We start from the raw sequence: 21,567 nt of genomic DNA, 5'->3' as shown, positions 1-21,567 counted from the left end.
TTGCTGGAGCATGTCCAGAGGAGAGCAACAAAGCTGGTGAGGGGTCTGGAGCACAAGGCTTAGGAGGAACGGCTGAGGGAGCTGGGGTTGTTTACCCTGGAGAAGAGGAGGCTGAGGGGAGACCTTATCGCCCTCTACAACTGCCTGACAGGAGGCTGTAGAGAGGTGGGGGTCAGCCTCTTCTCGCTGGTAATGGACAAAAGGACGATAGGGACTGGTCTGAAGTTGCACCAGGGCAGGTTTAGGTTGGACATTAGGAAAAATTCCTTCACTGAAAGGGTTGTCAGGCTCTGGAATGGGCTGCCCAGGGAGATGCCGGAGTCCCCATCCCTGGAGGGATTTAAAAGAAGGATGGATGAGGTGCTTAGGGACATGGTTTAGTGGTGGGATGGCAGGGTTAGGTTAACGGTTGGATTTGATGATCTTAAAGGTCTTTTCCAACCTAAACGATTCTGATTCTATGCCTCTTCTCAATCCTTTTTCAATGTAAAATGGCATCTACAAAAGTATTAAGGTTTCTGCTTTTAAGTATTTCTCCAGTAGATGGCATATTTTATTGGCAATTCTATGTACAGGAGATGGCAAGCTGCAGGAACTGAAAGGGTCCTTGCTAATGGTTTTTGGAGTTCTCTTAATATAATTCTACATACTGCTAATAACTACTCTGTATTGTGTTATCTTCTAATATTTACTTGAAAGGAAACCTGTCACTGTCTTACTTAGCATTTAAGTGAGTCAACTGCTCAAAGTTCTTCTTAAATGTGCACTTTTGAATTTTAAATTAATTTTAAATTTCAGTTCAGGAAATTGCCACTATTTCATTTATAGCATTAGAAACCGCAAATGAAAATATTTTAATTATTTCTATTCATTTGAAATCCTGGTCAGAACATTTCTGATTAATATCTCCCTGATGACTATTAATAGGTTGTTCTTAATTCTTCCTTTTTCTTCGTTTGCTTTTAAGAACATTTGCTAGTGTTGCAAGCTTTATCCAGCAAACTTTATTTCTTATTTAGGATTCATCACTTTGTTATCTTTGAATTGCCAGGTATTCTGCCAAGTTTGGCAACTACTGCTTAAGTAAAATGAGAGACTTTTCTGATCATTTCCTTCACCCAGTGACATCTCCTTTAAGCTGATGTTCAGAAGCTTTTATCATATATTTGAAGTAGGAAACAAAACAGGAAGCAGAAAAGGTGTTACCAACCACAGCCTGTTGATGTTAATGAAGAGATCTTTTTTACAGGTATAAAACAGTTACTCCAGAGAGCCAACTGCCAAATTCTAGCAGCAAAGGAAACCTCTGTAACTTCCATATGCACCCATGGAACATAATTAAAAGCAAATGTAAAACGGCAGATGAACTTTCTTACACTGCTTGTTAAAACTTTGCTTTGACCCACAGGTTAAACAAGCTATAGTATTACCAAAAATTGAAGACACAACTCAATAATATTTTACTTTTGAGAAGCTTAAATAACAGTACATGTCTTATAGTAGGTTAGAATCTGAAGCTACTTAATAAAGTATCTGTTAAAAACTACTAAGTAAATTGCATCCAAGGGTGCAAGAAGCTCTTGCATCCCTTCTGAAATCAGGTATTGACCACAGAGTCATGTAATTATTTAGTTTGGAAAGTACTATTAAGATCATAGAACCCAACCATTAATCTAACACTGCCACATCCACCACTAAACCATGTCCCTAAGCATCACATCTTTTAAGACCCTGTAGGTCTTTTAAATACCACTTCTAGGGCAGCCTGTTCCAATGCCTGACAACCCTTTTGAGGAAGAAATTTTCCCTAATATCCAATTTAAACCTCCCCTGGCACAATTTGAGGCCATTTCCTCTTGTCCTATCGCTTCTTACTTGGGAAAAGAGACAAACAGCCACCTTGCTACAGCCTCCTTTCAGGTAGTTGTAGAGGGCGATAAGGTCTCCCCTCAGCCTCCTTTTCCCCAGGTAAAACAACCCCAGTTCCATCAGCCATTCCTCATAAGGCTTGGGCTCTGGACCCTTCACCAGCTTTGTTGCCCTTCTACAGACACACACTCCAGCAACTCAATGTCCTTCTTGCAGTGAGGGGCCCAAAACTGAACACAGTGGTCAAGGTGTGGCCTCACCAGTGCTGAAGTACAGGGGGATGATCATTCCCCTACTCCTGTTGGCCACACTTCCTGATACAAGCCAGGATGCTGTTGGCCACCTTTGGCCACCTGGGCACACTGCTGGCTCATACTCGGCCAGCTGTCAACCAACACCCCCAGGGTTCTTTTCCGCTGGGCAGCTTTCCAGCCACTCTTCCCCAAGCCTGTAGTGTTGCGTGGGGTTGTTGTGATCCAAATGCAGGACCCAGCACATGACCTTGTTGAACCTCATACAATTGGCCTCAGCCTGTCAATGCAGCCTGTCTAGATCCCTCCCAGTTCAGGGTAACAGCCTTCCAAACAATTATTTTTTCATTTAACTAAGGTAAGCTTTCTATTTGGTTAATAATTATGACACTTAAAAAAAAAAAAAAATCACAAGAGTTTATTACTTTGGATTTTGGCTTGCTGTGTCAAGACTGAATTCTCCTAGAACACTATACATTGCTAGACACAAACCCTTAAAACATGTAAATTCTGTTTTTCAGATACACAACAGTTTAGCTTAATTATTTGAAGGCAAAAATTAATTTAATCAGGTGCAAACAGTTTAATGTAAAATAACAGTCTCAACTGCAAGGATGAAACTCTCAACCTTCCCACTTCTGGGCAAAGTACCCTAACATTGCAAGATACTCTCACAGGAACATGTGTACCCTTGGTCTGTCTTTCTCTTCTGTTTCCCCTTCCTTTCTCCTTTCTTCTCACCCAAATGATTTCCAACCTTTGATGGTCAGTGACAGTCCTACACTAAGGGCATGGGGAACTGCTCTAAATCCTACAGCCTAGTAACCCAAGACACTGTCCTTTTACTGAGGAAATTAAACCCACCCCCTTTCCCTAGGATATACCAAACCACTACATAAAAGACAGACTCATACGCCAGTACCGTCTATGCTCCAGAGGAAAACAGACCTGCATCCTTCTTAAAAACCTGGTTCACTGCATACACTGGGTGAAAACCGAGTCTTTTTGAAGCTTCAGCAGATCAAGCTTATGCTAACGGAAGGATCAAGCTGAACAGGGCAGGTGCAAAAGAGACTTGGGGCTTGTACAGAAAAACACCACAGCTCTACAGTGTTTCAAACTCAGATAAGTATCTAATAAGCTCAGTTAGCAGAAGGGCTAAGAAAACCTAAGTGGGGATTTCAGGTTGTCCTTTAGCCTCTGGCACTACTGGGCCTGGCGCAAGGCTATGTGCTATTTGAGAATTACTTCATAGGCTTCACCAACACCTAAAAGTAAGCTACTGTTGTACTAGCCAGTAAAGCACACATCAGCTAAATCAACCTATGTCCTGTATGCCCTGTCACACTGCAGGCCCTAAGGACACCAGTGCCACTCATGTGCTCAGAGTCAGCAGCACGCACTCGCTGTGACGCATTGTGAGAAATGACCGAGTGGCCTGGAGCCAAGCAAGGCATCATCAACTCCATGCCCTGTTGCTCAGGCTGAGGATAAAGCAGGTACTTTGATTTGTGTCATTTGAGCTCCCTTCTGCTGTGCTCTCAGGCTTGTTGAAAACGCATGTCTATGTATGGGCTTCAGTCCAAACAGTTTGGACAGGTGCCTGTGCTTAAAATATAGTTTAGATGTAGCTTTACAAACCATCTGCCATAGGTTAATCTCACCCCTGAGGAATTACATTTAATTTGCTCTGGAATTACACAGTACCTTGCTCTCCAAAATGCTATCTATTATTTTATCTGTTTATAGTAAATAAAATAAATGTGGTAAAGCATTCTGTGAAAGTTCATGGTTCAACACCACTACACAGACCAAACTGTGACCATTCTATTACTTTTTGGCACTAATCCTAAAATACAGATTAATAACAGAGAATCACAACATATTTAACACCGACTTTACCTTTTTGTAAAATGGCTGGTCTCCGATTGCCCTTGTTTTCAGAAATTCTTCACTATTAAACACCCTATGTTCATAATTTAGATGGTCTTTTACTTCCCTGGAGACAAAAATAAATAAATAGATAAATATGCTTGGAGATTTGTTAGCAAACTGCACTTTTGCAGTAGCAGCAGCCCACTGGTACTACTAGAAATACACTGCAGCATCAAAAGGCAAACTCAGTTTTAATGAACAAGTCTTGAGTTACCGAATCATAGCAAAAGAATGCAAACTCTTATAAGTAAGACAGGCCACCTGCTGCCAGGGCCATTTCAAACCAGCAAATTCACTTAGAGTCTGCAGGATCAATTTTAGTAACCTACAGAGGAGAATCTATATACTGAAGTCATGACTTAGGCTCCAATCCTGGAATTACATTTATGTACACACTTCCTGAATCACATACAGTCCACCCGGAGCACTAAAAAGACAAGTGAGCCCATCCACATAGGCAATTTGAAACACGTGATCTGACCTCACACTGTCACATTATATTGCCTCTGTAACATGCATGTGAAATATTACAGATTTTTTGCTGCACACTCAAAATTCTGCTCATAAAGCCAGCAGTAATGGGAAATTGTGTTAAACTAAAGAGGCAGAACTACTGAAATAAAAGAGAAAGCGAGATAACAAACCAATGCATACTTTAATATATGCATGGTGACAGCAGGCAGCAGAGTCCCTATACTATCCCTGGAAAACCAGACGTCAATAGTAACTTCTGTGCCCTAAAGGTGAGCCAGAACAAGCTGTTTCAGGAGCAGGAAGTGGGAGTTTTTCAGAAAAAAACTGTTCTCTGAAGTCTGTGAGTAAGAAAAGACTGTTATTTAAGCTAGGTATGTGCTAGTAGCTAAAATCAGGGCTCCTTTTTTATTACATCTTATTCCATCTACTTATGCTGATACTGAGGAATAAGAAATTCCCATTAAAACATATGAATACAGAAAATAATTTGGTGAGCTAAAATTTGAATGTAAGCACAAAAGGGGAATCTCATACCTATGCATAGACCTGACAGAAGGCCTATACATCACTTGTCCTTCATAAATCAGTAATAAAAGCCCATTACCAGTTTATCAAGCCACATGGGTTAGTAAAAGTATGCGGTTCTATATAATTCTACATAATTTAGCATTCTTTGCTTTAAACGTGGAACCTACACACACACACACAAAAATACTACAGTGCTTCACTGAAGACAGTAGCAACTGGCAGCACAATTGCATCAGAGATTTACTTTCCTTCACTCCTGGATGCTGGTAGAAGCATTAGAAGATAGAAGAAACAAGGCTGAAAAAAAGAACAAAGAAAGAAAGTTTGAAGGAAAGGAGAAAGAAAGCAAGAAAAGAATCAACCCCTTTGCAAAACATTATCTCTTAGAGAGCAAAGCTTCTGTTCATTTTTTGTAGCCAAGCATTTAGTGTGTTAAAGAGTTCAAGCTGTTAGCAGCAAAATGCGTTTCTCCTCATCTTTAATCGGGAACATATTGTTGCCAAATGCTGAAATCCACCAAATCCCACAGTGGTAGCACATCAGGTTGTAAATGCATTTCATTTTCTTTATCCAGCTGTGATAGGTATAAAGTCTGTTCTATCCTCTACACCCAGCAGCTATTGTCCCCCTGGAGGGCGCAGCCACTTGTATAAACACTCCCCAAGCTGATCCAACAAAAGCGAGCACGCTAACAGAGACCTAGTATTTGGACTATATAAATTAACCCAGCACCTTCTGACTGAAAGTGTTAGGGAGCATTCATGTGAGCAATTCGGTAGCTGATCCAAAGGGGAGCACCATCTCCAGCAAGAGGCAGCAAGAAATAGCTGGGGATGGTTATCTGCATGGCTATTTGCAAACATCTGCCCACATAATCAGATTCTTCAGAAATACCAGGTAGGCAGTTTCATTTTCATGGTCAAGTATGTTAGTATCTATGTAAAAAGAAATGAAGCATATACAAACCAGCCATCCATTTGCTGCATGTTTTTTTTTGTACAAATCACCTATCACACTTCCATTCCCTCCCCAAATACAAGCAAATAGCAGCAGGATTTACAACCAGTACCCAGATAACGCAACTGTGGGTATCAACACATTAGATCAGGGTAAGAAACAAGGAAAATTAGCATAGCTGGACCTTTTTGTAGAGAGAGAAAAAAAAAACAAACCCAAACCTACTCCACATCATAATTTAAAAGCCACTCCCAAACCACATCAAATACCCAGAAGTTCTTGCGCCAACTTTGTCCTTGAGCTGAAACAGCTCCTCTCCCTCCTTCATTCCCTTGTGGTTGCAGTCTCAAGATACCTCATCCCTTCTCAGAATTTATACAGTTAGCCAAAACACACCCAGGTTTTCTGAACTCCCGATCCTGCTTTCAGCTCTTCTACCCTGCCCCAGTTCAAATTATTTTTTCCTCTAACAGGAGTGACTCTTTCCAGTTACAAATTAATATCCCTACTGGGCCTTAAGCTTTTCCTAATTACGAAATGTAAGGACTGCACTTCTCTTCCTGTAATCTTCCTACAAGAGACATACAGGTTCAAAATTAAAAGAGTTTTATCTAAGATGTCCTAGCAACATATACGTAACTGAATACATTAATTACTGACATTCCAGCAGGCTAGCAGGACCTCCTTCTCACATTCCCTCAAAAAACTTAAGATATTTACAAAATATCTATAAAGTAAGACAAAGTCAAGAACATTTTCAGTGGCAGGGGAACTGTCTTAACCAGTACCGTACGCTCTTATAACAAAAAATACTATATCCATTCACCTGAAGATATTGACAATTAACTGCAAAGTTGTTTGCTGAACTTCTATATTCAGTTTCTGTTGCCAAGCCCTTCTACGCATTTGAAGTTCACTAAGATCTGTGCTGGCTCGGAGATGGCAGAGCTCTAGATCATAATGCAGCTGAAGACTCTCCACTCTACACAGAAAAGAAAATTAGCAAGTTACATCCTAAAACCAAGGATTTTTTTCATACCTTTTAAAGAAAAGGTCATTTAGGTCTCACACATTTTATAGCTAGAGAAAGTGCAAGATTGATTTGCAAGTGTTGACAGGCTAACAAGATTCCTGGAAGCCCTACTGGTACATGTAAATCACAGTGCACTCAGCCTTCTGTGTAAAGAAGAGTAAAGTTCGGAGAATAATCAGTATCAGTAATAAAAAAGAAACAAGCATTCCAGGTACTGCAAACTACTATGGTTATGATTATGACTGCTTAAAGTTACTTGTTTATTAAGTAATTGAAATTTTCAATTTGCCCTTATCAAATACAGTGTTTTTTATGAATGAAACAATATAATAATTAGTAATGCAAAATAAAACACTTAGCAAGAGGGTCAAGCACAATTTATGCACAGAGATAAACACAACACCTTTTCACCTTTTTATGAAAGTTTCTGCTGCTTGTGCTGGAACATCTGGAATTTCAGATTCCTCTTCAGCCATTTTTGAATGTGTAATTTCTCCATTATCTATATTAATTAGAATTAAGTCTTCAGTTTCCTTTTAAGAAAAGAAAATAGAATGACTGTAAATACACTTAACTTGTAAAAGCATTTATTTCTCCTTTATGTACTCCTCAGACCATGAATTATTTCAGCAAGAAGGCAAACCAGAGAAGGATTGACTTTTTTCCCCAACTATCATATGGATAACTAAACGATTACTTTCAAGAAGAAAAAAAAAAAAAATAAAAAATCATTAAACAGGTATTAATCTCAGTACATAAACATTTGGTAACCTAATCTGCACTTCATGTAGTATTAAATTAATACTGGATCTCTAAGATCATCCTTGAACAGGTATACATTATGCAGATACGCACAAAACCATATATATGTATACAAAGAAGCTCCTGGAAAGCTTTCTCCATTCAGTATTTACTCCTGTATTTACCCTGTGGGATGACAGGGAGGGAGACGGTTTATGTATCAGTCTCATGGAAACACGTGCACAAAAAAGTCACATGGAGGCAAAGCCCATGCTGACCTCTCAGTTTGCAATTTTAATAACCTTAAAGATCAGACTGCACCACAGTGTATATAGAAGCAAGCATAAAATCTTTGAAATTACATCAAAGAAAAGCTGTACTTATTTCTGAGAGTGGTATCATCTTACCGCTAACTAAAATAAATATTATCTGCTTCATTTTAATGCTTTGTTCATTTTAGACTTGCCTAGGTAGACCAATTTCACTTTGGCTTATAAATAGATGGAATCATCTAATATAAATTTACACAATTTTTCTGTGTTCAGTTTTGAACACTCAAAGAAACCCTATGTGACACCCTCAAAAAAAGTATATCCACATTAGCCGTCTACTATGAAGCTGAGTTTTTCTTAATTAAGATTAATGTTACTCACTGAAAGAGGCTTATTTAAGGTTCTGAAAAAAGAGGGGAAAAAACCCTCAGAAAAATTGTGAGACTACATTCTTTACATTGCTTTTTCTTTCTTATTTTATTAAATACTTAACTCCACTATGGGGAACAGCAGCATTGTTAGGAGTATTTTCAAGTGCATGCTCAATTCTTAACTCAGAAGCCTGGAAAATGCACCTAATTCATCCCACACAACTCTGAGAAAAAAAAAAATAGCCTCACCAATCTGAAGGGAAACTATTTATACTATACAAACAGCATGTAAGTAGATTTTTTTTCCCCAAAATGAAACTTGAACTCACAAAAATCATGACCTTATCCTGCAAAGAAAAGTAAGGGATACAACAATAAGGTTTTTTTTCCAGTAAGCCAGTGGTCACACATCAGTTCCATTACTTTTAGTTTCTCCACTTCTCATACACCTAAATAATAAAAACAAGTTTCCAGATGCATCTGAAACAAGTAAGGGGACAAATGCAATGAAAGTGGGCAGCAAGAGTGGTAATTGTCTAAAACATACCGTGCTAACTTCATCAAAATGATCAACATGACATCCCATAAGAAAAGATGTTGGGGCCATTACAAAATCCAGCATTTGACGAGACAGAATAGGCACAAAAGTGTGTTGCCACTGAAGAGGATGAAGGTACAACATAAAGCATTCAGCAACGAGTGTCAGCAGAGCCCAATCAGAAGAGAAGAAAACTATTCTCTGCTCAGTCAAAATACAGGTCATAATCTGGAAAAAAAAAAAAAAAAACCAAAAAAACAAACCCAAAATGCAAAATGTTTACAAAGAGTTTTATCTAGAACATACTAGATATGCACAAATATTTCATCTGCTTGCAAAACTCAGCCTCACAAATTCTGTTTTCTAAAAGCTACCTTACATATTTATAAATTGAAATAACATCCACTTAAGGATTCTTACAAAATTAAGAGGAAAACAGAGAAGGAGAGAAAATTTGATTGACACAAAGTCAATGAGAGTTTTGCCACCAATGTCAATGGGGCTCGGATTTAGCTGGAATTACTGAGAAGACCTGCTGCTTTTCCTACACAGTATTAAGACGGTAAGATGCCTGTAAAAAGTACCCTGGTGAAGAACATAAGCAAACCTGTCTCTGATGATGAACACAAAGACTATCTAGGTTTTACACATCTCAGCCAAACATCTATTCAAGGGTGCCACTGGACAGCAGTGCTTCCACAGAGTAATTTGGGAAGCTATCTGGAGATGTCCACCCCTTTCCACTGACAGGAAGGGACCCAAGAGCATCTGAGCAGCAAATTCAAGTTAGGTGGGATGAATTCAAGTCAAGGCACACATGGGACATCTCACAGAGGTGCTAACACAAAAAACTCCATGCTCAAGATGCACCAGTTGCAGAGGACCATTTAGGATTTAAAAGAGAATAGACTAGACTATGTCAGTTGGATTTTTTATTCATAATGTACACATGTGGGCAGAAGCCCACAAGGGTGGAAGAATGTGCATATCCAAAAAAATAAGCTGGTATTGCCTACTTTCAGGACTGAGGAGGTTCACAAACATACCTGGAAAGAGGCCTCCAGTCTGCTCTTTTTAGAGGAAGTGGCACCAATAATACTGATGAACTTGAGCAACCTAATGTAACATCACAAGTGGCCTTTGAGCAGGGAGTTGGATCAGGAAACCTTAAAAAGGATGCTCCAAACCAAAATTATTGTACGATTCTATGAAGCACTGAAAAAATTATTTGCAAATACCTTTTTGTATTTTCTTGTCTTTCTACATCATTTATATTTTACTTGTACAAGAGTGCCAAGTGTTAGCAATCCATCCTACAGGCCCCTTTCTTACACACTGAAAAGGTTCTTATGAATCTAGTAGAAACGCACGTAATCAGAATTCAAATAAAATCTGTCAATCAGCTTGGGTATTTTTATTTTAAAACACACTCTTAAAAAATGTAGCACCTGTTGCTAAACCACAGAAAAAAAAATCCAGTATGACTTAATCTAATCTGGTCTATAAATGCCAAAATATCTTAATAATATTTTATTGTGCTGTATCTCTAACATGCAGAATTAACACTATTCTGAATTCCTGGGTTTACAATGGGGTTTGGGTAACCAAATACCTTGATTTTTTTTTAAACCACAAGTTACCAGTACCGTCAATCTGTAATGCATTTTAAAGTATCAGTTAGTTTTACCTGCAGCACCTGTTCCGGCTTGAAACACAGCAATGGAAGATGAAGATCCAAGTCAATAATTGGACTGTCTGGATCCTCTCGTGAAGGAATTATTATCTGAAGTGGTTTCATATTAAATACCTGTAATAACAGATGTTTTCCATTTACTGCTTAATGAAGATGTTCACACAACACATTTAATTTGGGATTTTAGTTCCAGCTACAAAATATTAACATTAATTGAGAGCAAGATGACAGATATTTTCATACTGCAGAAAACTGAAATAGAAAGAGAGGGAAATATTAAAAGACATAACAACTACCTTGAAAGATTAACATGGACTTTGTCTCCTTTCATACTCATAGGTTGTTTAGCCAATAAAACTTTAAAAATATATATATATTCTTTTAACAGAATTAAACTTGCTTTATTATAAGCATAATAAAAATGACATTTATATTTGTAGAAACAACTGGGAAATTGAAAGGATTGATGAAATTCATACAGGAAATAGAAAAAATATGAACAAAAGAACTGAGCATAGGTGCTCATGTTAAGAAGATAGAACAAGCCGAAATGAATGACCTTTTTCAGTGTTTCAAATACTCCAGCTCAAATCTCTGGGGGCCAGATCCTGCACATGCTCCATATTTCAGCACTTAGCATTTGGTTCAGCCAATCGTTCAGCCAATCACTCAGAAAATTTTCCAGCTATGCTATTTTTAACTCCACTCCTAACCCCTCATCCTAGGGTCAAGGAAAGCAGCTAAGGAGAAGTCCTGTGGCTGAAGTACTGCTTCCCTAGAAGCCATTTCAGTAGACAAAAGAGTGTGTGCTGCAATCACTGACTCAGCTAGCATACCTAGACTTGGGAAGGGTTAAAAAGAAGACAATACAGCCCACACATCTCAGCTTCTACACTGAATACAAATGTTTATGTGAATTTCTCTTCTCAACTAGGTCTTATCCAGGCAGCAGCCAATCCAGAACGTTTAATCCACTCACCGTTACATTTAATCCTGCTGTTCTGCTTCTCCAGAGTCATTCAGACACATGAAAGAAACAAGTCCAGAACTGTATGTGTTGTTCCAGCAACTTATTTCTTTGGCCTCTTTTCTCTCACATGGACTGCACTACTACTCAGTCACTCCACTGCACATCCACCCATCACGCAATCAAGACGACAACCGTGAGCATCCGCATCAGACAGCTTGTCTTGATATCAGACACAAGATAGGGAACTCCCACACTTTGGTTGAGTGATAGCTGCATGATTTTCTGGAGTTTATACATGTGTATTCAGTGAGATAGCAATGGCATACTGTTCAGGTGAAAGGTAAGCTTCCATTCTCATAGAGCAGTTAACAGACTGGAGCTTTCAACCACTTCTAGTAGAGATTATATGGGCTGCCCCTCTAGAAACCAAAAGCTAGATTATGCTGTCCCCAGATCTACCCAGGCATCATCTCAGACAGTAAATAGTTGGCATAAGCCAAATCCTTCCCAGAAGAGTATTAAAAATTAAACAGCATGACCAACTGGTATGCCAGTGCTCAAGCCTGCACCCTGGTCACACCGTTATTTCATGTACTAATAATGCATAACCTTGTTTTCAAAGCACAGCTCTTGACATCAGTTTTATATCAGCAAGTACAATCTCTGACCTAACTGTAAAGAATTTCCTCTAATCTACAAAAAACAACATCTTAGTGCTTTATAAGACATAATGTTAAAGTAATTATGGAATTCAGCATCAGTACTTACCAAGTGGAGTGGTCCTGGTGGCGGGCTGGGTATTAAAAATAATTTTGCTGCAAATTCTTTTATGTGCTCCTCAACATCTAAATCCCTGAAAGCTCGCAGTTGCACTAGTAAGCTGAAATTAAATTACAGAAAATGACTTATAAATAGTAACATGGAAACAGAAAAAAAGCCTTTTTGCTGATAACCTAGAACTAAAAAAAAAAAAGAAAAAATATTGGGAGCAATGAAGCTGTTACTCTAGCTAATTAATTTCCGATTCATTAGATTCTTTAGCCGTTCCATTTAATTTTAATGATGCTGCTGTGTCAGAAACAGGTTTTTTTACTTCCATGCACAACATACTACTGCATCACATCTATCAGAGGATGCAGATGGCATGCTGGGGTCTCATGTTGGCAAAGAAAACCTAGAGGTGAGACACAGCTAAAAGAAGTGTCTTATAACGATGGCTTGAGGAAGAAAACACCCATAGCTGCAACACAGTGCCATGGTGTTTCTCCCATCCCAAGCATCAGACATCAGCTCTGGTATAGAAAACAGCATCAGAGGAAAAGAGAGGTTGTAGACACAGGCTTAACTGCAGAGGAATGTGATGCAAGAGCCATATTTCACCTAAGGCCTAGGCCTGCATGAACGCTGCTCTCTGATATTGTTCCTACCCAAACAAAGAACAAATACAGTTGTGCAAACCCATCAAGTGTTTCTGTTTTAGAACCATATTACCCTAACTGTTTCAAAGCCACAAAGGTCATGCAGTTTATATTATATGCCAGATCGATTCACCAATATTTAAACATACAAGATACTAAGACTGCAAACAGTTAAGTCCAACAGCATTTCTACAATATAACTATTAAGAAGTAATCAGAAAGAACATTTTGTTCAATGTAAGATTCACACATATGGTGACAGAAAAAAAAAAAAAAAAAAAAAAAAAAAAAGAAAAAGACCCCAAACCTTTACAAAATCAGGAATTTAAGTCTGCAAATCTATATATACAGAAACTAGGAACTTAATATGGTTATATTCTCCCTTGAGGTTTTATTTCAGTTTGCAGTTTTACTGGCTTCCTGCAGAAGAACTTGCTCTTCAGGAAGAAGCTGGTCTAGAAAGCCACTGAATAGGTCAAGAGATACATTAGAATCCTGGACATCATATTTGTGTACAGCATTTCAATTCCTGAATAAAAATATACTGTCATATGTTACTGAGCTTTTAATTGGATTAATGAGATACTTGGATATAAGGATTCATTAAATTCACATTTGGAAACTGCTCTGGGTTGAGTATTAGGCTGTTAGAAATATTCCCAAAAAGCCCATCAGCTATTTAGGGGCACAGAGGAGGCAGGGTGTGGGGAATTTAAGAATTATCTAAGAAAACCAGACAGTAAAGTCATCAATTTAAACAAGTACACTTATTAACGACTTAGATGTGGCATAACAGCACAGGTAAACCTGCTTTTTGGTTGGTTGGTTGGTTTTTTTGAGACAAAAAGCACATATCAACACATCCAGTAAATGTTACAGTAGAAACAAGCTGAACCCGATGCTGAAAAGGCAGCACATGTGCAGAAAGGACGGTAAGAGCTCCCTAATCAGTACACTTTGCCCATTAATGCGACGTAATAGCAGCTGACAGCTCTGCACCGCCAACGTCTGCTGAAATAAATGAAGTAATCTCTGAAACATTAAAGCGGAGAGCTAAGGAGTTTATCAACCTTCCATTACCTCTATTAACTGTCACAGACAGCTGTTTCAGAAAGCAAGAACATCTAAGAATAGGTCCTTTGTACTGCCTCAATGCTGTGAGCTATTTGCACACTTCCACCTTTTCTTAAGACAGCTGCAAGGACTAATACACAAGGTTGGAAGATTTACTGTTTGAATGGAGCCTATTCATCCAGAAGGAGATTACTGCCAGGAATATTTCTCTTTTAATGTAGTGTAACAGATTGAGGTAAAACTACCTGTGCAAAGCGCCAAAACCTCTCAATTTAAAACTGAACCTTTTCAAATAATGATGTAGAATAATCCAACAGCCACAGCATTATGAAACAGCCTAGATGCACATCTGCTTGCTTTGGAGAGAGGCAGACAGAGTCCATTCAAATTGCTCTGGATTTGGAAGCACTGTATGCTAGTAATAAGTGAATTAGTTATAAAATTAATTACACAGAATATGAAGACCTTCATTACTATGATGAAAGTTGGCAAATTCCCCTTACAGTTCAAAGCACCTGCGTGGATTTATAGTTTGACATTGTCTTTGTATCTCAGTTTGGTCTCAGTTTTCAGTTGTGATTCCTACTATATTCTGCCACTTGCAAATTTTAGGAACCCAGGTTTTATCTGGGAATGCTTATGACAATAAAATACTTTTGAGGACTCTCCGGAATAAAAACAAGTACCACCCCACCTATAAGCAATCCTGTGCACCGTAGGTACTGGAGAAAATAAGCTATGCACAGCAGAATTCTGGAGGAAAATGAAATCTTTTGCTGCAAAAAGGTCCTGAATGGAAGCAGAGCCCCTTTAGATGCTACTTCAACATCAGGCCTTCATTAGCAATAGCAAATAGTACTTTTTCACTAGTTCACACAAGGAAAAGGTTACACACTAGAAATAGGTGGTTTGAGGTCCACTAGCAAGTGTTTTCAAATCTCCAGACATGCAGAATGATTAATCAGTTGAAGCATCCTGCAAAACACCACTGAAGCATACCAAGGATACAAGTGTACTGTTGAACTTGTTATTAAGTACAGGAGGCACTACTACTTGAGTACACTCAGTCAAGGAAAACATTTAATTAGATTTTTAACCCATTGGCCACCTGATTACAGCTAAGGCATCCGAATCAAAAATAACTCCCTTTCTGGTTTACAGGTAAACAACGACAATGTTCTGTAATGTTACAAAAAGCTGAAACACCCTCAGCTGTACAGCTGCTCAAAACATATCATTGAGGTCTTTACTGTAACTGCTTATATTCCATTCAGAACAGCCACACAACCCAGTAGCTGTTTCATGCCACATGGAAAAATTTCAGTAACACAACCAAAACAGTGAAAAACGGTACCTCTCCACCCCTTCCTTTCCTCCCACTCAAGTATACTTTGGCACAGTAAAATACTTTTCAAAAAAAAAAAACAAAAAACAAAAAACAAAAAACCCCACAACCACTGAAAGGCAGATATTCTGAAATTATCTATCAAATAGTATCAAGGAAAATACATGGTGATCATGAGACTTAAAAGAAAAAAAAAAAAATCCAGAAGAAAATATCATGGAAACTTAATTAGTTGAGTTTCCAGTACAGTGGAAAATGCCAGCACCAAATGCAGCTTTGTCACTTGCGTTTCCCTCCTCCTGCCAGTTACACGCACTTGCATCTTACACCCCGATGCAGCAGTGAAAAGGAGAGAGAAGAGAGTTGTGCAACTGTATGACAAATTCCCATTAAAATGACCAGGGCAACAGAGAGTACTACTATGGAAGGGTATTGTCCTGTTGACAACTCCCCTATAATTATTCACATATTTACAAATAACTTAAAGCTTAGACGGTAGGTTACTGACAAATCTGAACTTCCCTTAGAAACCAGTACAGACTCCGCATAAAGGGAAAAGCCTTCCACAGTAGTTAGCTTAGACATTAATGCTTTAAATAGGTCCAAAAGATGATCAAGGCAGAGATGCCGAATTACATCTTTAAAATACCCACTCAGAGGCAGAAGTTTGCATCTCTAGAGAGTTAACCCCACCTGGTTCCTGTCCGCTCTAAGCAAATAGGAGACCTAGAAACATTTTTGTAACTTCTGGAATTTTCCGTAGTTTTCCTGAACATTTTCCCACTTCTTCCTTTGTGGACTATTTAAAAATCTGTTGGCAAACTGACTGCTTCTTCCAGCTCAGAGATGTCTCACTTCAGAGAAGAGATTACTCATTTATGAATATACTATATAAACCAGTGATGAACACCATAACTGTAAAGCTGAATCTATACTATTTCCCACCCAGTGGAAAGCTAGTGTGTAATGAGCCCTCATCCAGTCTGAGCTCACGGTATAAAAGCAGCATGAATCCTATTATAAAGACTAGATGGAACAGTAAAGCATCACAGCTCAGGTATATAGCTGTTAAGAGTTACATATGCAGATTAGCATTTACTTGAGAATTGAGACTATAAAAAGGCAGCAATGAATCAGCTCCTGCAACACCAACAGCTGATGTAATTGACTTAAACATGAGGAGTGGAAAAAGTGATCCTGGGCAGGAAAGAAGAAAAGGAAACAAACATTTCCTTTTTATTTTACTGATTATCTTGATTTCACACTAACCTGTGAATGCCTAATTTCCATCATGCTGAAGTCCCTTGTCCACATTAAACCCCTTTACTGATGCTTTGAAAATGACACAGCAGAGGTAGCATGAACAGCATCAGTGGGGTGTTTGCTTATACTTAAGGGCAGCCAGAGCGACTCATTTCTGATACCCCAGCTTTTTTGGAGGCAACATTTGAACTGCCAAAGAGGAAGGCAAGGCTTTGGTCCTTCAGGGCTCTCTTCATCTAAACCAGGGAAAGCTCCAGCCAGATCCAAGTCCACAGCATTGAGAAGAAGAGGTGCATGGGGTGGGGAAACAAGCACTCGGGTCTCATCCTGGTATGGAGTCAGTGATGCACCTCAGCTAGCACCCAGGAAGCACACCCTTGCTTGCCCACCTGCTCAGCATACCGACCACCAGCAGAACAAACTGCAAGATTCAAGCTCTGACCTAAAACCCTAACATCTTTCAACTTATATATAAGAAGCAAATACCTGCAAAAGGAAAACAACCGACTTCAAATTTGGCTCTAGAAAGCTTGACTGTGGTTTAGTGGGGGGGAAAAAAAAAAAAACCACCTCTTCTCCTTTTGCACTACAGGTCTGCAAATGAAGATTACCCATTAATTTGGCTCTAGAAAGCTTGACTGTGGTTTAGTGCAAAAAAAAAAAAAAACCAAAAAAAACCTCTTCTCCTTTTGCACTACAGGTCTGCAAGTGAAGATTACCCATTCATGTCCAACGTACAGAGACAGGCTCCCTGATCCAAAGGGGTTTTAATCCACTTCAGAATAGAAGCACATAGGTTTTAACAATTTAACAATAAGCAACACACAACCTCAAAATAAGTTAAATTACTAAATAACAAGACAGACCTACGTTCACTTACCTTTTAACTCATGTATGCTGTAGAGTATTCGAGTGTTTCTAACCAGTGAAGTACTCTGTATCCTAAGATTTTCTCTCCTAGTTCTACGACAGCCAAGTAACCACTGTACTCCCTCAAGTGGATTATTCAGTTAAAGAATAAGGTGTCAGTAACTGCTTATTAATACATACATTCATGTTCTTATGACATTTATTTGGTGCATTATAAAGAGGTTTTTGTGCTTTCAAAGTGATTTTCACTGGCATGGCAAAATTACAGTTAACTCTCTTACCAAAAAAAACCCCCAAAATCTTTGAGAAATCTGTTGCCTGCAAATTAGTATTTTTTAGACTTAGCAAAAACTTCAAAGAAAACTAAGATGACATCATAACTAATGTTCTTGATACTTAGAACTTGCGCTTGCTGTCTGGGTAACGTTCATGTTACATTTCTTCTTTTCCACTCCCACACATCTCACGCTACCGTAACCCAAAACCAACACCAGTTTTAGCATTATGCAGGTATCCTGACCACAGCATGGGAATTCATGTATTAAAACCTACACAGTTATTTCCAGGAGAAACACACAGGCTAGCAAGCCTTACCAAGAGAGACAATCCTTGAGGGCATTAAAATATGGATATCTGGATATAACACAAATAGCGAATGGTACAAAACAGGCAGGCATCTTCCCAGTCTGCGCAGATTCCCAATGGGCCTGTCCATTCGAGGAAATACAGCCATCCTGCAAGAAAACTACAGATTAATGTGTTTATGTTAATCATGAACTTATGGCTGATATTTTCTTGAGAACCCAAGAGATATGACACCCAATTCCCTCTAAATTTCAATGGAATTTGGATGCCTATCTCCCTTAAGCTCTTCAGAAAAATGTCAGCCTACAAGACTTAGACATACATATTAAAAAGAATTTCAGTGCAAAAGATATTTAGAAAGAACACAGGTACAATCTTCACCCAAAAAAAGTCCAAGGGACAAAATCTGCTCCTAAATATTCAAAACTCCTAAACGAAATCCCTAACAGTTTTTTCCTAATGCAGTGCTGTTCTAATCTACTTAATCTACAATGGCAATATGAAGTATGATTTGTTCTGTATTTCTACTAACACAAAAACATATCCATTAACTAATTTCATAAATTAAACCTGACATCAAAGTGTTTTGGTTTATATCTTTTAATATGTTTTAATAAAAGCATGAGTTAAATAACATACTTGCATAGGCTGGTAGTACTGTGCAACAACACCGTATGTTCTGTTACCACAGACATCTGTGAAGACGAGGAAATGAATGTGGTCCTCTTTTGATTCAGAAGTTATATAAAGTCCTCCTGCAATGAAGGCAGAAACCTTTTTTATAACAACATACTTAACTACAGCTGCTTGAAAAGCGATTCATGACAAATACTGCACATTTCCACCTAATTTCAAGAGAAATGTCTCATTTTAAGAGATTAAAATGCATGTATGCAATCCATTTGATCCAAGGGTTGTTACAAAGGCTGCAAGCTGCACATTATTGAATAAGCAAAAATATATAATTATTCTGGATTTTAAGTGATAAAATACAATAGATGGGGTTTGTTCACATTTTTTTTTTCTTTCAAGATATTTATAAGGTCTGCAATAGTGACATATATACTAAAATTTCTGCAGTTAAACCTGCAGGTAACAGTCGCTACTTCAGGCTATTTTAAGACCAAATGAAAAGTGAAAGAGCACTCAGTCATTTGGGGGGAGAGGGGGCCAGAATTAAAAGTGTGTGTTCTTCACTCAAACAAAGATTTACCATTAAGGACTAAAGTGACTTTTGGCTTCCCTCTCTTGCAGGTCTTGCAGCTACTATTGCTAACAGATCTGTTTCACAGAACAGAGCCATGCAGAGTAAGGGCACCCCATTCTGTAACAGCTGCTTTCATTGCCGACCTGCTCACAAGCAGACACATTTTTTTATATTGTGAAACACAAAGAGAGAGAGAATATGATCATTAAAAAAAAAAAAAAAAAAAAAAAAAAAAAAAAAAAAAAAAAAAGAGGCTGTACTATGGGTCAACAAATACATATTAAGACAGTTCTCATCAAGAAGCGTGAACCCTACCATACCTGGGAAGCATAGCTGTGGCAAACCAATAAGATCAATGTCCTTTGGAACTGTAATATCTTCAGTGTCAGGTGCTTTCTGTTCCCCGTTGAGACTCTTGACATTTTCAATCTTTGGTCTCTCTTTCTTCTTTCGGAAAGACCGGCGTTTACTTTTATTCAAGTTATTAGCGCTTGTATTAGTCACCTGAATATCATCTCTGCTGATAAATGGAGGCACAAATACAGAAAGAACTTCTGGATCAAGGGGAGGAAGACTTTTGGGTTTTCTTTGAGTACCCTAAAAAAAAAAAAAAAAAAAAAAAAAAAAAAGCATCAAACACACACACTAAGTTGAGACTCATCCTGATAATTTTTATAAACCATTTTTTAGCCCTGTTTTCTCTTTACCCCTAAAATTGTGGGTTTAGAATACATTTTATTCTTCTTCCTAAGCAATTAATTTTTCCTTGTAATTTCTTGCTTGACATATATTAATGCAAGGGGAATATTCTGGGCATTTTCAGTAAGCAAAGAATCATTCTTCATCATTCAAAATGCACCATATCAATATTATGCCTATGGCATAAGAAGACTAACAAACATCAAAGATGATATTTCCTCCATTGAAATGTTAGGATATACTTAAGCTATACTTAAAATAAACACTGGTAGTAAGAGAAACCAGGCAACAAATAAATGAAAACAAAGAACTCCCTAGATAAGTCTTTGTTCAACTTCAGGGAAAGCTACATTTTTCCTCTACAGGAAAAAAAAAAAACCAAAAAAAAAAAACCCCACACAACCTTTCATAAGACAACTTTTAACTTTATAAGGCAATTAAGAAAATACAATTAAAAATTACAATCACTGTTACAATGAACACAATTTTAAGACACTGTAAAACATGAAGCCATGAAAATTGCTGTGTATACTGATGACTAAGTGGAACAGGCATCCCAAGAGCGTGTATGAAATTGGAACATTTTTAGTAGGGAGCTTTGTAAAGTACTACTGCACTGAAAGCCCTTACTGCCTCACTATGAAAAACCCATGGAAGAAGTGATCAGAAGAGATTTCCTTGCACTTGGGAGCACTTTTTGTATTCTTGACCATACAGAAGAGACAAGAGGCTGCATTTTCAATTACTTCACTGCAATTTTAGTTTTTCCTGCAAGGTCAAACCAGCAAAAGATTTGTTTAGTCAACGGATATTTGGAAACAGGAAAGGCAAGCCTCACTGTGGCTAAAAAGCTGTTTCATTTTCAACTTTTTGCTGATTCAAAGATGGATGAAGCATACATGCTACTTTTACCTTCAGATATGATGCATCAGTATTACTTGCATTTAAGATACGCCTTGAGAACAAACGCTGGCCTCTCTCACCATTTCCCTACTTTTTAAAATAGCTGCAACATGCAAAGCTCTATTGCTTCACTAAAGCCAATCTTCCACAACCCAAGTTTTGGAACAGAAAGTCTCAGCGTATGTCTCAGTAGATAAGTTCACCAGTAGTAGTCTCCACTTCTTTGAGCATCATAGGAAAAATGAGAAGGCATACTTACCTTCATGATGTATTAGTTACTGCATCTTAAGCTCTACCATATTCTATCATAGGACACTTAAAAGAAAGTACTTCAATAAAAATAAGTGAAAAAAAACCCTTTTATCAAACACAAAGTCTAAACTAGAAAGAAATTAAGAGTGGAAAAGAGAAAAGTTCAGATGAGTATCCACTGGGATATTCAAAAGATAGCAACGACTTTTAAGAGCACATTACAAATGGGGTACCAAGTGCTATACCCTGCCATGCTAAAAACTTCAAGCGTCATTCTCCTTAGCTGGCAGCTGGCATACATTTCAAGCAAAGAAACTGG

General features: G+C 38.1%; 1 protein-coding gene across 1 annotated transcript in view; it reads right to left on the bottom strand.

Moving 5' to 3' along the window:
• Window positions 1-21,261, bottom strand: part of DENND3 (DENN domain containing 3) — a 38,514-nt gene extending 17,253 nt beyond the window's left edge. The window contains exons 1-10 of the mRNA XM_009649270.2: window positions 21,256-21,261; window positions 19,715-19,991; window positions 18,827-18,942; window positions 18,197-18,336; window positions 12,401-12,512; window positions 10,657-10,776; window positions 8,979-9,197; window positions 7,459-7,580; window positions 6,841-6,996; window positions 4,023-4,119 (exon numbers count right to left, since the gene is read on the bottom strand). Coding sequence (XP_009647565.1) covers window positions 4,023-4,119; window positions 6,841-6,996; window positions 7,459-7,580; window positions 8,979-9,197; window positions 10,657-10,776; window positions 12,401-12,512; window positions 18,197-18,336; window positions 18,827-18,942; window positions 19,715-19,991; window positions 21,256-21,261 — 1,365 coding nt within the window. The remainder of the gene's footprint in view (window positions 1-4,022; window positions 4,120-6,840; window positions 6,997-7,458; window positions 7,581-8,978; window positions 9,198-10,656; window positions 10,777-12,400; window positions 12,513-18,196; window positions 18,337-18,826; window positions 18,943-19,714; window positions 19,992-21,255) is intronic.
• Window positions 21,262-21,567: the final 306 nt, after the last annotated feature.

This window comes from Egretta garzetta, unplaced genomic scaffold, assembly GCF_000687185.1.
Source record: "Egretta garzetta isolate BGI_Z169 unplaced genomic scaffold, ASM68718v1 scaffold441, whole genome shotgun sequence".
NCBI classification, from domain to species: Eukaryota; Metazoa; Chordata; class Aves; order Pelecaniformes; family Ardeidae; genus Egretta; species Egretta garzetta.
The sequence above is the reverse complement of the archived record's forward strand: the minus strand, read 5'-3'. Positions and strand labels throughout refer to the sequence as shown.